General features: G+C 33.8%; 1 protein-coding gene across 1 annotated transcript; it reads left to right on the forward strand.

Annotated features, from left to right (window-relative positions):
• Window positions 1–3695: 3695 nt before the first annotated feature.
• Window positions 3696–10258, forward strand: LOC120071287 (NAD(H) kinase 1). Its single transcript, XM_039023478.1, has 11 exons — window positions 3696–3975; window positions 4599–4752; window positions 5171–5290; window positions 5968–6146; window positions 7021–7134; window positions 7489–7583; window positions 7920–8026; window positions 8225–8298; window positions 8810–8888; window positions 9087–9394; window positions 9476–10258. The coding sequence occupies exons 1-11, from the start codon at window positions 3949–3951 to the stop codon at window positions 9782–9784; spliced, it is 1566 nt and encodes a 521-aa protein (XP_038879406.1). The 5' UTR covers window positions 3696–3948; the 3' UTR covers window positions 9785–10258.
• The last annotated feature ends 6426 nt before the right edge of the window (window positions 10259–16684 follow it).

Consider the following 16684-nt stretch of genomic DNA (forward strand, 5'->3'; position numbering starts at 1 on the left):
AATACAGTATAAAAATAATAATGTAATGGATAAAAAATCAAGATTAGCATATATCTAAGAGAAGAAAAGAGTGAAGAGCTCAAACTTGCCCTTGTAGATTCTCAGATTCTTCACGATTCCCTCCACGTCTTCTCCGGAATGTCTCTTCAATGATCAAGGGACACCACTATAAGTGAAACCTTATTATTCTCTAGGATTTGAGAATTGGATGTGTGGTCTCCAAGACTTGGAAGAGGAAGAAGTAGTAGAGAAAAGAAGAGAGATTTTGAGAGAAGTAGTCGGAGATTAAGATTTAGAATTCTCAATTCAACTGTGTCACAAACATGGGTCATGAAGACCTATTTATAGAGAGGAGGAGTGACCCCCTCACCTAGTCTTTCCTATTCCTATTTTAGTTCTAATTTAATTAAATAACTTTTATTTAATTAATTAGTCCAATAATTAAATAACCATATATATTAAATCTAATTTAATATAATTAATTAATTAATTAATAAACATCATGTTTATTTATTTCTACTTCTCGAAAATTATTTAATTAATTAACCATTAATTAATCAATTAAACGACTATATTAAATCATATTTAATATAGAATTAAGCAATATATAATTATTAGATATCTATATGTATACATCTCTTTAATATTGAATCTTATTCAAATATTTTGCTCTCTTAATTATAAATCACATCTATAATTAATTATATTATATTAATCTTATTAATATGCAATTGATTTGAATAATTCAAATCATTCCTCTTATATATCCTTTAGTGAGCTAACAAAGGGACCTTATGGACCTACAAATTAGAAGCTCCAATGATATAGGATTAGTTAATTAAACAATTTAATTAAATTCATCAATTTTCATTAACTACCGGTCACTCCACCAAAGACCGATGGTTGTATTCTTCGCATTGTAGATTTATTTCTGTGTCCACGGATATAACCAATCAACAGTGGGTCAACCCTTCACAAATTGCTTATAACTATAGTTGGGTAAAAATACCATTTTACCCATGTAGTTACATCTAACTCCTTGAATACCATCCCTCTAATGAACAAACAGTTTGTAGTCCAACTATAAACTGACACCTCTTGGATCAGTGAGAGATTGAGGCCTCAATGTTCAAGACTCGGAATCAGCTATTAAGGGAACAATTTATCTACTTTCCCTAAGGTTGGGAAATGAGTGAATTCCATCTTGTGTAGTTGTGTTCCTAGCTTCCCATTTGGACAAATTCCTAAAATGGTAGGCTTGTTGAATCGGCTAACAAGGCCACTCTCACCCATATAAATCAAAGGATTGCCCTCATAGACAAGAGTTTACAACTTACTCAGGATTAAGCTCAAGTCACCTATGGTCATCCTAGTGAAATGTAAGTCTCTTCTAGCAACGATGTTATATAGAAAGACTATTCATTTCGCGGTCCGATCTTATACAAATCTTTGTATAGAATACTTCTGCTCGCATATCTCCACATGAACGATCAGGATCATATCATTTTGGCACTTTACAACAATTGTAACATCTACAAAGCAAGTCGTATTCGTAGTGTTGTCAGGATAAGGTATACAGTCTTATTCATGTACTACAGATTGTTTAGGTTATCACTTAAACGTGATCCACCTGTATGTCTCCACATACATGTTTAAGTTTCATAAAATAACTTTAGATCTTAGTTTATTGGATTGATTTAATATAATTTAAACATTAATAAAATACCTCTTATTTTATGAGATATATAACTTTTCTTTACAAACTACAAGATACACTCAATTTAGGACATTAACTCTAACACTATGTGTGTAAACTTTGTAAAGCTTTGTATGGTTTGAAGCAAAGTCCTCGTTGATTTCTCAAACTTAATTAATGGTTGCTTGATTGGGCTTTCATGCTACTAAATTTGATACCTTTTTGTTTGTTTATTGCACTGTCTTAGCTTTTGTTGTTATTTTGATCTATGTGGATGGCATAATAGTAACTGAAAATGGTGTTGCCTTCATTTGTATTTAATTGCATGAAAATCATAATTATTATATAACCAAATTCGAACATAAATAAATTTGAAGGACTAAATTTAAGATTTATTGAAAGTATAGAGACTAAAATTGGACAATTAGAAGTACAAGGACTAAAATTAAACGGACTTTAAATATGAGGACAAAAATGTATTTTAACCAACAAAAAATTGGTTAAAGTTGCACTCTAAAGCCCTGGTTGGTAACGATTTAGTTTTTGAGTTTCTGTTTTTTAAAATTAAGCCTATGGACACTACTTACACCTCCAAATTTCTTTCGTTGTTATCTATTTTTTATCAATTGTTTAAAAAACCAAGTTAAAATTTAAAAACTAGAAAAAATAGCTTTTAAAAACGTATTTTTTGTTTATAAAATTTGGCTAAGAATTCAATCATTGTACTTAAAAAATATGTAAATCATGATAAGAAATGAAAATGACATAGGCTTAATTTTAAAAACATAACACAAAAGATAAAATGATTACCAAAGAATACCTAAACTATTGATTTGAATAACTACACTCAAACACCACTTCCAGTGGTTAAGTTAAATTATAATAATGTCACCAGTATCATAATCTTATGGCAGCAGTCCTAGGCCTTTGTCGACTATACATGAGTTCGACAACATTATCAATTCGAGTAAACTAATATCACTAGGGCAAAATCCACTCATTACAAAAACCTACCACATGAATAAAAGGGGCAAACTATTCATTTTCAAAAGAAACATTATTATCTAACTCAACTCGACTCCGATTCAGACTAAGTACTAACATAAAACTTCAGAGTGGTTGAATATCACTCTGGTGCAACATCTCATATATAGGTCAACATATTCACTATTACGTGATTTATATATTTTCTTTGCAATGATGTGACCAATTTGAGAGTGCAATTATAACACTAAAGTCATACCTTACACTAGGTAAAATATAATCCATCAATAGTAATGTTAAAAGTGGGTCCCACTTGATAACATTTTTTCTTTGTTTACTTGTGTTTCATGATCGTAATGAAATATGGGACTTGACTCCAAATCGGTATTCAAATCGTACAATCTAATTGAGGAATGGAGGGTGCTCAATCTGATTATGCTTAAAAATTACGTGAGACCCACTACCTTTATCGTTACAGATATTGTTACTGTAATCATATGAGAATTATGAATTTGTTACCCTTACTGTTAATTTTACCCTTATCTTTATCGTTAAGGTTAAACGGTAATGGTAACAGTAAATGTGATAGGTACGTAATTCTAAATAAACGTGATAAAAAATAATTCAATTACATTTGTAGTTCAGACTCGATAATATTAATAATATTATATTATTATTATACTAATCTTTTGCCATTCCAAAAAAAAAAAAAAGAGACAATTAAAAAAAAGAAAAGAAAGAAAAGAAAAAGTTGAACAATTCTTCATATACTCCCAAAAAGAGTTCCAGCTTTCATTCCCAAATCCACCTACCCACACAAATAATAATACACCAAAAAGAATGATAGGAAAGTTTCTCAACTTTGTTTGTCCTCAAAGGTCTTTTTCCAAATTCATAGGGGTATTCTAGTCATTTCAGATTTTGTAGTTGGTTGGTTAGACATACTTCAATTTCACACAGCGCCATTCTTTCCTCTTCTGCTTCTTCTAGCTCTGCCTCAATTGCCACGCGTTCTTCCATGGCCCCACACACCTTGCTTTCTCTCTCTTATCTCTCTCTCTCTCTCTAGCTTCTATAAACTTCCTTCCATCTCCCTTAATTTCCTTCTGGATCAAGTGGGTGTTCCCTAAATTTAACTGAAATTTCACATTTCAATCGAATGCTCCTCCTCCTGCTGCTGCTGCGGCCATTTTCAAGCGGTTGCGGTTGTAGGAGAGCTTAACGAGGGGTTTGGGATTTTCCCTTTTCTTCCTTCTTCTTTAACACCCATGGCTCCCAGCAAGTTGAATTCCTCTGTAATCTCTCTCTCTCTCTCTCTCTCTCTCTCTCTCTCTTTGTATTTACTGTTTTCTTTGTTGTGATCTTGATTTGTGAATCGACCCCATGTCTTGTTTGGGGTTTTTGATCTGTTAATTGGTTTTCTGGGTTTTTTTCATGGTGGGAATTTTTGTTGGTTCTTGAGTTAGTTGAGGATGTGATGCTTTGTTTGTTTCCTTTATATTTTGGGGATTTTTTTTTTCACTAGAAGTGTTTTAGTTTTGATTTTCGTGTTGTGTTCCTGCATCATCGTGTTAAATGTGGAATAATTTGGTGGGTTTTTGTTACTGATTTGGAGGAATTGGGAATTAGTCTGTTTGATGTTGAATTTGATGATGATACTGATGGATGGATCATGTGGTATAAGATGCTTTTTTAGTACAAAAAAAAAAAAAAACATATAGAACTGTTTGGTTTTTTTCTTTCTTTCTGAAATTCCCAAGTCTTTTGTGGAAAAATGGGGTTACTTTCCCTTTACTTCTATTGTTTTAGAATGTTGCTTTACAATTTCCCTGTAAAGAAAACGATGTTTTATATTGTCTTGGACTTCTGTTTCTCGAGTTATTTAGTTTTTTAGTCAACAAAACTGCTGTTGATATAGGGAGAAGGAAACTTTTCAAGTCCAATGGCGGATAATGGTTTTCTTAATGCAACTTCTCTGTTAAATTCTGAGAAGGCTGTCCAGGAACTTCTTCAACGGTCTCCATTGATGGAGACTGATGATCACCTTATTGAGTTTTCAGAGGCCTTGAGAAGTATGTATCACAGTTTTATATCAAATATTTTACTGAATCATGTGCTGTTTCCAATTGTTAACTCACCAATTGACTAAAAAGCTTAAGTTGATGGGTGTTGACAAATTTAATATTATATCATCTAACACTTCCACTTACTTGTGGGCTTGAAAATATGTAGAAGATCCAACAAGTGGAAATCAATATTAATTTGGGAGGAAATAACATTTTAGGGTTTGAACACAAAACCTTCTGGACCACCTACTTTGATATCATGTTAAATCACCGATTGACCCAAAAACTTAAGTTGATGGGTCAAGGCAAATTTAATATTACATCATCTAATACTAATAATTTCCTTACATTTATGTGGTTTTTCAGAGCTATTGAATATGAGTTGGTTAAATTATGCTGCTTGTATATGTTCTATGATCTCCAGCTGTTGCAAAAGCACTAAGAAAGGCAGCTGAGGGAAAGGCTGCTGCACAGGCTGAGGCTGCTGAATGGAAGCGCAAATTTGAACTTGAGAGGACAAGAAATCTTCAACTTGAGTATAAAGGTTTTTCTTACAGGATTTATTGGATCATTTAGAATATCTTTGTTGATGTTTCGTGCTCAGAATGCAGAAAGTATTAATATAATGCTTTTAAACACCTTAAATGTCTTAAGGTGCAGATCTTTTATATTTTTTTCAAGAAAGCTGGACAAACTTCATCCCAGTTTTTTTCAGTTTGATGTCAAAATGGTTTTCGTTATACAGTTTTTGGTATATTAGAACCCATTTCTTTCAAATTTAAGAGGTGCTTGATTCACTGGGTATTTTATCATTAATTAAAAAAATTCACTTCTCCAATCATGTTCCAAATCTCTCCAATTTCTATCGATCAGGGAACATTAACTTTCGTCGAATGAACATCTCTACATTTTTCTATAGATATCTTACGACTTTTAGGCAAAGTAGGTAAAAGTTAATTTTTTTAGAAATAGTGTTGGATTGAAAATAACTTCTTACCTTACGGTAAATTCAAAATGACATTCACTAATGTTCAAATTAAAATGTAATTTTAAATGCTATGTACAGCAATGTTATTCAAATACCACGTAGAACATGTGCAAAAGGCGTATTAACTGTACTGTGTGTAAATTATTCAAAGTAGAACCCTTCCTCTGGTTTGCTTTTAGTCTCTCATAATTGGTATTGTTTTTCTTACAATTATTTATACTTGTGCATTATAGGGCCGTCACCCGCAGAACGCAATGGATATGATAGTAAAAGGTCAAGGAATCTACCCCCACAAGCCCCAGAACAATCAGAATGCTGTTGTGGATCAAATGGAATATGTTCTCATGAAGTTCTTCAAGATGGGGGCATTGATTCTGTTTCTCAGAAGCTGTCCAAAAAATATACTAGAAAGGTATTCGATTATCTATTTACCTGTTTCTATCACAATTTTTTTTTGAGTTATGGACGTCTCTGCTGCTTTTTTCTGATTCTGATTATAGAGACCGAATTAATATTTCAATTGTCTTTAGCTTATTTAATAAAATTTCATTAAGAAGACGAAAACACAAATTACACATTTCTATAATTGACCATATCTAATGACTAAGATTTCTAAATGAAATCCAAGACCAAACAGTCATACTTCTTTATGATGCAATAACAAAGGGAAAAAAATGTGCCCATTCAGTGCACAAAATAAATAAATAAATAAAATCAAAAGTTCTCTGAAGTTTCATTATTTCTCTAAGTTATAAATGTGCGATGCATAAATATCTACCTGTTCACGAACATTGAACGATAGATGGAAAGCAAAATAAAAAGTTTGAAAAAAAAACAACAATAACAAAAGAAAAAAGAGAGCAAAATCCTATCGACAAATGCAATGAAGGGCCCTTCGTTCTGGTGGGGAGTGTCATTCGAAAGAAACAGCAGATGATTTGATGACCAAAAAAAAAAAAAATAAAAGGAAAAGGGATTAGGAATTTTGGTTTAGCAAAATCTCAACGTTCCTAGTAGTGTTCCACACACAGTTCGTAATTCAAATGTCCTTAGTGATGTTTTATGAACAGTTTCTTATGTAATTATACTCCCGTTAAATCTTATTAATATTGGTTGAGCTTTTTATTTTTTGTTTTTAACTTTTTGAAGAGGACACTTAGTTCTCCTTTTTGTCGATAAAATCAGCACAAAACTTCAGAAAAAAGTACATCAAAATGTAACAAATGATAAAATGATAATAGATATTTACATAGTTGTGTTAATCCCGTATGAGTTTGCAATTACAGGCATCATTTAAACTTTCATGGTGCTGCAACGGCGAGCATAGTGATCGACACAAGCATGATGTTGTCTCCTTTGAAAAAGGAAACATAACAACTGCAGAGCGTAGTAGTAGACAGGTTTGTTTCTGCTGAACATAGGCAGACACATCTCAATGGCTTTCACAAAACTAACCTGTTACTTATATATGTGATAGTTTAAGATATGGCGGTATCCGATTTTCTAAAAGTTGATTTTATGAGAAAACAGAAATGAAAAACTGAACTTATGAGCACAACTCTGTAAATGACTGGTCTTTGTATGTTTATATTTTAGTTCAGAACTGAAGGATACGATGCAAGCATTATTTTAGTTGGTTTTTGATTGTTTCAACCCTCTCTTTGGTGATTTTAATTTTTCTTTCCCATCCATTTATCCCTGTTAATGTGGTTGATTGGGACCACTTTTTAATTGATAAAACATTTTCATTTCAGATTTCTTTGAAGTGGGAATCTCAACCTCAGACTGTGCTTATATTGACCAAACCCAACTCAATGTCGGTTCGAATTATTTGTTTAGAGATGGTCAGGTGTGTACCTTTTTTAGTAGCTAAATCAGTTTTCCCGGTTCTTTTCATTTTATGCGAAAATAGAAATATGTAAAAATCATCATCATTCTAAGCATAAGTATGGCAATAGCAATGTTATAAAGAAAATCTTCATCCTATTTTAGGAAAAAGTTGTGTTAAATTATGAAAATCATCGTTGGTCAACTTCATGGTTTCACATTTATCTTTTCAGTTAGACACGGAAATTTTGCTCATTTTTTTGGCTAGATCAAAGTTTCTATGCATCATAACAAGAGTATCAACATAATTTGAAAAGAATGCTATAATTTCCTTATTCTCATTTTCTATTCATCCTAGATGGTTGAGAGAACATAAAGGTCTTCACATCTACGTGGAACCACGTGTCAAAAACGAGCTTCTGACAGAGTCAGACTACTACAATTTTGTCCAGACATGGAAAAGCGGTGAGTGTGAAAGGTTGCTATTATGTTAGACTTATTGCAAACTTATTATTCTTACTGCATCTGTCACTCCGTTTGCAATGTTCATTTAATCAAGGATGGCGTTAACTGCATATTGAGCTATGATTTTCATGGCAACCACTTACGGTTTTTGCACCTAATTGTGCACTCAATCAACTCCTCTTTTCTATTTCTTGGCAGACGAGGAAATTATGCTTCTCCACACAAAAGTTGATCTTGTGGTTACTCTTGGTGGAGATGGAACAGTGCTTTGGGTATGTCAAACAATTGCACTTTCTGGAGTATCTTCTTATTGTTCTAGACATTATAACTGTCATTGTTATTGCAGTACTTAAAAAAAATTTCATGTCTGCCTATTAAGTTCATTAGGACACAGTTGGAACAAATCCTGTTCAAGAAAAGTCATGTCTACACCACATATCAAGTTCATTAACAAATAACTATGTACTGTATGCTTTCATTAGCCATCCTCGTCAAATATGGAAAACTCGGCAGACACTGCCTTACGTAATTGACTGAGAAGGGTGTATCCCTTGTTTATAAATCTGTGTGCCTGCCGCAAAAGAGGAGTTGTTAAGTCTTGCTACTTTTGTTGTTAATGTTAACTATGACCTTAACAATAAATGGTAGTGTAACTATTCTTATAAATGACATTTAAAGTTTTTGTTAGTAAGAGTCCTGACTTTCTTATTAGATGATTTTATGACTTTTTGAGGTTTTTACTTTGAAAGTTTGTTTATGGATTAATATGGAACTTGATTGCAGGCAGCATCAATGTTTAAAGGACCAGTTCCTCCACTTGTTGCATTTTCTTTAGGATCTCTGGGTTTTATGACTCCTTTTCGTATCCTTGAGTTCTGAGGAAGTATTATTTGCCTTAGAAATGAATTCATTTGTTATTGTACCAGAAATTACTTGATTTTCTTCCCAAAGACATCTGTGATAGCTTCCTTTATGTTAAAAAGTTATTCTTAAACTAACATATTGCACCAATGTCATTTTTATCCATTCATTGCTGAAAAGTTTCTTTAACATACTTCAGACAGTGAGCATTACAAAGAATGCTTGGATTCAGTGCTAAAGGGTCCAATTAGTATTACATTGCGACACCGACTGCAGTGCCATGTTATTCGAGATGCAGCAAGAAACGAATATGAAACTGAAGAACCTATACTCGTGCTGAATGAGGTTACAATTGATCGGGGAATATCATCATACCTTACGAATTTGGAATGTTATTGTGACCGTTCCTTTGTAACTTGTGTCCAAGGGGATGGACTGATTCTATCAACTACTTCTGGCAGCACAGCATACTCATTGGCTGCTGGGGGATCAATGGTCCATCCTCAGGTTTGTACTTTGGTCGAGAGACCGTTCAGTTAATAGTTGGTAAGAGTGACAATTTCTTAAATGCTACCATGACATTCACAGGTTCCTGGCATTTTATTTACTCCGATATGCCCGCATTCCTTGTCTTTCCGACCCTTGATATTTCCAGAGTATGTTACAATACGTATACAAGTGCCTTTCAATAGCAGGGGGCATGCATGGGCATCTTTCGATGGGAAGGACAGGAAGCAATTGGCAGCCGGAGATGCACTTGTATGCAGCATGGCGCCTTGGCCAGTGCCTACAGCGTGCCAGGTAGACTCGACAAACGACTTCTTGCGTAGCATTCATGATGGCCTTCACTGGAATCTAAGAAAGACGCAGTCTTTTGATGGACCTCGAGATACATGACCGGATCATAGAGCTCCTTTATATTACAACTTGTTGACAGGAAGCAGTTGATCTGGTTGGTATTTATATTCTGCAACATATCTTAGTTCTGCCTCAGAAATGAATAGATGTAGTGGGGGGGAAAATGAGAGAGAAAATCACTGAATAACAGTAATTTTCTTTCATGTTATTTATGGTTTAAGCTGAAGGCTCGAGCTGATGAGAGCTCATATCTTAATAAGTTGTGTGGTAGAATCAGTGGTGACAAATTTTTGAAGAGTAAGCAATAGATCATTGTAATCTTACTATGTTCTCCATCAGTTCTCGGTATGTATGATTAGTAAAGGTATGTCTAAAAGGGCCTGGCCTAGATGGATCAAAGTAACATGTAACAGTAGTGTGTCATAAATCATAATTTCTCTCGAGAGGTTTTAGTTTCATTCTCAAAGATGAAACTAATGTAGCTAATGAAGTCTCTTGTAATTTTTCTTCTCATCTTTCTCACTTTATCCTCCTTTTTGAACTCTCTTACACCTATCCGGACACTCTCATCACCTAGCTCGAAAATATTTCTAGTACTATCGTAATATGAATTTTTTTCGTACTTCCATCTATTATTAGTCATGTCAGTAACATTTATATCTAATGTTTGTTGGTGGGTCATATTGGCCCTTAATGTCTAATATTTTGAGATTTTAGAGGCTAAATGAAAATTAAATTCAAAATTTAAAGATCAAAGGATAAGTTGGCGGTCGTTGAAGTTGATCATCAAAGATGATTTTTGTCGGAGTTTGTAGTCGGAGGTGTTGTCGGAGCCTGAAGTTGGTGGCATGAAGATGGAATTAGAGTTGGTTGCCGGAGTTTGTCGTGGGAGATGGTTATTAAGAGTTGGTCGTCAGAGTTGCTCGCTTGAAGGTGGTCATCGAAGTTGATCATTGAAGGTGATTTCGTCGGAGTTTGTAGTCGAAGGTGGTTAGTGGAGCATACGAAGGTGGTTGTCGAAGTTGGTCATCGGAGTTTGTTATCGGAGGTGGTTGTTGGAGTCCGAAATCGGTCGTCGGAGTTGGTTGCACGAAGGTGGTCATCGGAGTTAGGTCACCGGAGTTGTTATTGGAGGTAGTTGTTGGAGTTGGTCACGCGAAGGTTGTACGTAGACCAAAGTTGGTCGTCGGGTTTGTCATCGGAGGTGGTTGTTGGAGCCCGGAGTTGTCATCGGAGGTGGTTGTCGGAGTCTGGAGTTGTTCGCTAGAGTTCATTAATGCTCCTCCCTCTTCCAATTGGTAAATAGTGAGATTTTGTTATATTTATAAATATTTTGGTCCATTTTTCTATATTTGAAAACAACCCTTTTAAGAATGTATTTAAAAGACTTTAAAAAAACATTATATTTTAATTGAAGATTATTTAAAAATAAAAATAAAAAAGATATAAAAAAGATATATACCTCCTATCAAAGGTTATTAAAAAGCTTTAGATAGAATACCGAGACACCAACTTTATGGTAATATAAACTTCAACGGGGTTTCATGAAACTTTATGAAAATGGATGAAAATATAATAATTAGTTAATGTAACTTTGATTATGGTTTAATTAGACTATAATTGACCATTTTTAATTATAATTTCTATAAAGTAAGATAATATTTAGATGTATACAGTGAATTTCGGTAGAAAGGTCCATGTGAGAATAGAAATTTTAAAAACAAATCGAAAAATAATTACATAACAAATACTGGCAATTAATTAATAAATTAAAGGTGACATGAAATTATTGCATATAAAAATGTAATTGTAAATTATTTATTATAAAATGTATCTGTCTAATACTAAAAATGACTTTGGAGCATCTAATCCAAAACCCTGACAATTCTGATAGAAATCACAATATTGCTTCTAAGTGACCCTACGTTGAAAAATGACTCGTACAACCAATATATAGAATCTATCAGTGGATACATCTCACTAATTGATGGTCTTCCTCCTTCATATAGATATGTTATTTGGTGGAAAGCCAAGTTAGAAATTGCTATAGTTAAATCTTGAAGGGATAAATTGTGGTTTTTGTTGAGCGAGATTTCCACGATATTTTGGCAGTATATCAACGTTAATTGAATACTATATCCATGATTTTGTTGAGCTACTAAAGCTATATCCATAAGACGATATATCGTGGATTGGTTTTTTCTTCCGTTCCTCCTGCTTCCTTCTCCCTTTCGATTTCTCGTTTCTTTTCCTTTATTTTCATGGAAAGAAAAGTAGAAACCAATGAATCGCTAAGAACACTATTAAGGTCATGTTTACACTATGAAAAGTGGGTTCCATTTGATTACGTTTATTATTGTCCATCTGTCTGTAATCGTAATGAACTATAGGGACTGCCTCCAAAAATTTGAAATCAAAATGGAAATCTAATTGAGGAATCGAAGGTTCTTAATCTGATCGTGCTTGATTATATGGGAATCAATACCATTATCGTTACCATTATAGATATTGTTACTTTAATAAAATGATAATTATAAATTTGTTACACTTACTTTACCTTTACCATTACGGTTATTGTTAGGGTTGAACAATAATGGTAACAATAATAGTAAATGTGACAGATTTGTAACTGTATGTTACACGATTAATCCAATTATATTTACGATTAACCCATTATGATTAAGTTATCGATGAAACCTTATTATAATTATAACAGTTTTCATTATAGATTGGTAGCATGACCTAAATGATAAACATCGGATATTTAACCATCAACTTCGTAAGTGGGTATTATATAACTCAATTTTAATAGTGTTCATCGTTAAAATTTGTACGTTTATGAATGAATTCCATCTTCGAACTTTGAGTAAAATCCATTTCATGGCAGCAAAACGAACCCTCAAGGTTTTATTGATTTCTCCTCTTCTCTTCCCCTCTCTCGTGCTCGTCTTCACTTTACGATTAGCTTCATCTCGTTCGTTCAGCTTTCACTAAATCACCAGCAGGCCTCCGGCGTTAGCGTTTTCCGTTCAGCGTCCACTCAGCCGTTGGCCCAGCAACCGAAGCCCAGACCGGTCGTTTGTTCACAACCGTTCACAACAACGTTCTCCGTTCAGGTTCACCAGCCCTCATACCTAAAATTTTGTCTGATTTTGTAGGAAACCCGAGAGCATTTTCCCCGAGAAACTCCCGAAGTAAGTTTACCCACAGATTTCCCCCCATTCAATTAGTGTCTTTCTGCTGTATGGGTTGATCTTAAGTAAACTTCACTTATTGTTGCTTTCCTTCATAATGTGTGAATGCTATTTTCTAATTTAAGTAATCGTCTTTTGAATTTAATGAGGGATGATGATTATTTAGTTTAAGAACTGTAACTTTAGTCCTTATCAATAAGTGAAGTTTTTTTTCTACGAATGACCCAAATTTGGTTTGGTTAATGTCAAAAGACCATAAATCTAAAAATAATGAGTCGCAAAGCAACGGTCAGTGCCCATTCGCGACTGCATGTCTGACCCCTCTTGTACGATTTCACATTCGAGGAAAAGATCCCATCAATTCGCGATAGGTGCGAACCCTGAATGGGCTTTGGAGAGAATTTGACGTTGGTTGTTGCTTTGTGACCTAAGCAAAAAAAGCTACTTTTTAGTGTTTTCAGAATCTGGGAGGTTTGAAATTAATTTTGAGGACTGTGGTTGAATGGTTACAAAATTACAATTTTGTGCATTTGAACCTATTCGCTGATATGTTGAGATCTCTTACTCGCTGCATATCATAGAATGGCTGCTTGCTTTTTTCTTTTTCGCTGTTCCACTTTTTCTTATGTATATAATTGATTTTCCAGCATGTCAGTATATCATAACTTTTGAATCATTTGTTATAGGACTTCTCCTTTTCCGCATTAGATTGTCAATTAATGCTGAAATGATAAAAGTGTTCACTGTTTGTTGATTTTTTTATATTTAAGATGGTCAGCAAGACCGATAAAGTCAATTGCAATGGCAGAATTGGAAGCAAGGAAACTCAAATGTCCAAATACAGGCACAGAAAGCCTTTGCTAATGGGGAATTTTGATTGAGGGTTAGGAGCCTAATTATCAACTCTGAGGCCATTTCTTATTCCCCATTTGAATTTAAACTTACATATTGATTTTGTTTAGTTTAATGCAGTCGAATTGCAAAACTATATGAATCTTGGTCCTTTCAAAATGTGACTACTTTTTTCTACGCCCCTTTCCAGCTTCGTTTCATGACATCTTCCACTGTCATCTGATGTTTCTCAGGTTTAACTACAGAATTTTTTTTGAGAGACTTATTTTTGTTAAGGAATTCGACATTGAAGCTTATGTTCATGCGAGTTCCTGTCAACTGCTGACTATTGTGAGTAAGTAGGCTTTTGGGCCATGGTCACATGCTTTTTGAATGCCCTTATGCTTAATCCTTAACAATTTATGTGAAGGTTAAGTCAGACTGAAAGGTACAAATTTCCTTCTCTTACTCTTCTCCCAAACTTATAGAGCACTAATGAAGAGCCTATTTTAATTTGAATTTGGGAGTTAGCTCACGTGAACAATAATGGAACGACTGTGAATGAAACTATACAAGAGAAAATTGTAAGTACATGATGCTTTAAAATTCCCTACTTTTCTCTGTGTTGTGTTCAAATTTTGCCTTCATCTTCTTTATTTTTTGTTTGTTGATTCAAATAATTGAGGAGTGTGATTTTGATTTTAAAATTAATGGAGATGAAATTAAGGAATCAAATGATGAGCGTCTTCCGAAGAAGACGCAACCATGAGGCGGACCGAACAGCTTTTAGCTATTGGGGATTAATTTTGGTCGCTGATGGTTCTCTCTTGTTGTTGTTGTTGTTGTTGTTGTGGGTTTTGAACTCTCGACCTTTTGAATAGATACACCTACTTGACTTAGCCGAAAATGGTGATTCTGATGGTTCCTTAGTTCATCATTCCTCTATCTAGTTTTAGTTTGATTTTGATTTTAACCATCATGGGTTGTCCTAGTGGTAAATAAGGGGACATCACCATGATAGCCACTTACCTAGGATTTAATATTATACGAGTTTCCTTGACATCTTGTTGTAGTGTAAGGTTAGACAAGTTGTCTCGTAAGCTAGCATGGACTCATGGATATAATTTTTTTTAATTTTTTATTTAGATTTTGATTTTAGAAGTATTCGTTCTTTTAGGACTTTCAAATCTATCTTCACACTTGATTTTGATTGATGTGGTTTGGATGAATTAAAATAATTTTCAATGGTTTCTGGATGGTTAGTAAAAATTGTACTTTTATCCAAGTCGCTATATAAACGATTTGCAGTCCTTTTGTCTTGAGTCATTGTTAAAATAGTTTTCAATGGTTTCTAGATGGTTGTTAGCATATCATAGAATGGCTTCTTATTTCTTTTTTTTTTTTTTTTCTTTTTGGCCGTACAACTTTTTCTTATATATGTAAATTGATTTTCCAGCATGTCAGCCTATCATAGCTGTTGAATCATTTGTTATATGACTTCTCCTTTTCCGCATGGGATTGTCAATTAATGCAGAAATGATCTTGGTGTTCATTGTTTGTTGAATTTTTGATGTTTAAGATGGAAGAACAAGAAAGTCATTTGCAATGGCAGAGTGGAACTCAAATATCCAAATACAAGCACAGAAGCCTTGGCTAATGGAAATTTTAATTGAGGGTTAGTAGCCAGCTTCCAACTCTGAGGCCATTTCTTAATTACATTTAAATTTAAACTTACATATTCATTTAGTTTAGTTGAATGCAGTTAAATTACAAAACTATATGAATCTAGGTCCACGCCCCATTCCTGAATCTTTTCATGATAACTACAGAATTCTCTCTGAACACTTATTTGTGCTAAAGGAATTCGACATTGTAGCATGTTCATGCCAGCTCCTGTTAGCTGATGACTCCTTATCCGGCCACTGGCCACATGCTTTTTGAATGTCCTTATGCTTAATTGCTAATAATATACTGTTAAAAAGAATAATATCACATAAAAACATAAAATACAGAACCTTATATCTAGAAAAGAATCTGAACCACGTCCTTACTTGAACAGATCTGTTCTATAGGTTGTACAACTATGTCCTTGCATTCTAAAAAAAGAATCTGAACCCAACGATTTCACATTCTCTCCTTAAAACTTTTATCTCTAGTGCCTGAGTTTTGAGAATAATTGTCTCCTAGATAGAATAGAGTATCTATTTTATGGAAGCAACACCTTGTCCACAAGATCCAATGAACTCAACTTTGTGGAATAAACCAAACTTCAACGAGTTTATAAAAGGGATAAAGTTTTATGGGAAAAATTGTTTATGAAAAAGGTTAAAACCCAATTTGAAGAAGATGCATATTTATAGACTAATTTGTGGTTATTCGAATAGTTATGTTTGTTCTTCAAATTGGTTAAAATTTAAATAGACGTATCCATTCATGAAAGTATGTAACTCATGGAGTTAAAAGGATGTAAACCTACACGAAGAGTTAATAGCATTTCTTCCAACATATACATGGTGAAGTGGATCAACGATTTTCAATCCTTTGAAAAAGGGGGATTTATGTGAAGGTTTAGACAAACTGAAAGGTACAGATTTCTTCTTTTACTCTTCTTCCCCTCTTTTCTCTGATTTATGTTCAAATCTTGCCTTCATCTTCTTTAGCTTTTTGTTGTTGATTCAATATTTGTGGAATGTGGTTTTGATTTTCAAAGTGATGGAGATGAAATTAAGGAACCAAATGATGAGCGTCTTCCAAAGAAGACGGGACCATGTTGCTGACCGAATAGCTTTTAGCTACTAGGGATTAATTTTGGTCGAGGATGGTTCTTTCTTTATTATTATTATTATTATGGGTTTTGAACCCTCCACCTTTTGAATAGATACACCAACTTGACTGGCCACAACTGGTGATTCTG

The sequence above is a fragment of the Benincasa hispida genome, chromosome 2, assembly GCF_009727055.1.
Source record: "Benincasa hispida cultivar B227 chromosome 2, ASM972705v1, whole genome shotgun sequence".
NCBI lineage: Eukaryota > Viridiplantae > Streptophyta > Magnoliopsida > Cucurbitales > Cucurbitaceae > Benincasa > Benincasa hispida.

What these genes read in the sequence shown, in the direction of transcription:
- LOC120071287 (XM_039023478.1), top strand. Translation starts at nt 3,949, where the DNA reads ATGGCTCCCAGCAAGTTGAATTCCTCT. An exon ending in ATTTGTTTAGAGATGGTCAG is followed by an intron (nt 7,584 to 7,919) that starts GTGTGTACCTTT and finishes TATTCATCCTAG; the next exon opens with ATGGTTGAGAGAACATAAAG. An exon ending in TGTCCAGACATGGAAAAGCG is followed by an intron (nt 8,027 to 8,224) that starts GTGAGTGTGAAA and finishes ATTTCTTGGCAG; the next exon opens with ACGAGGAAATTATGCTTCTC.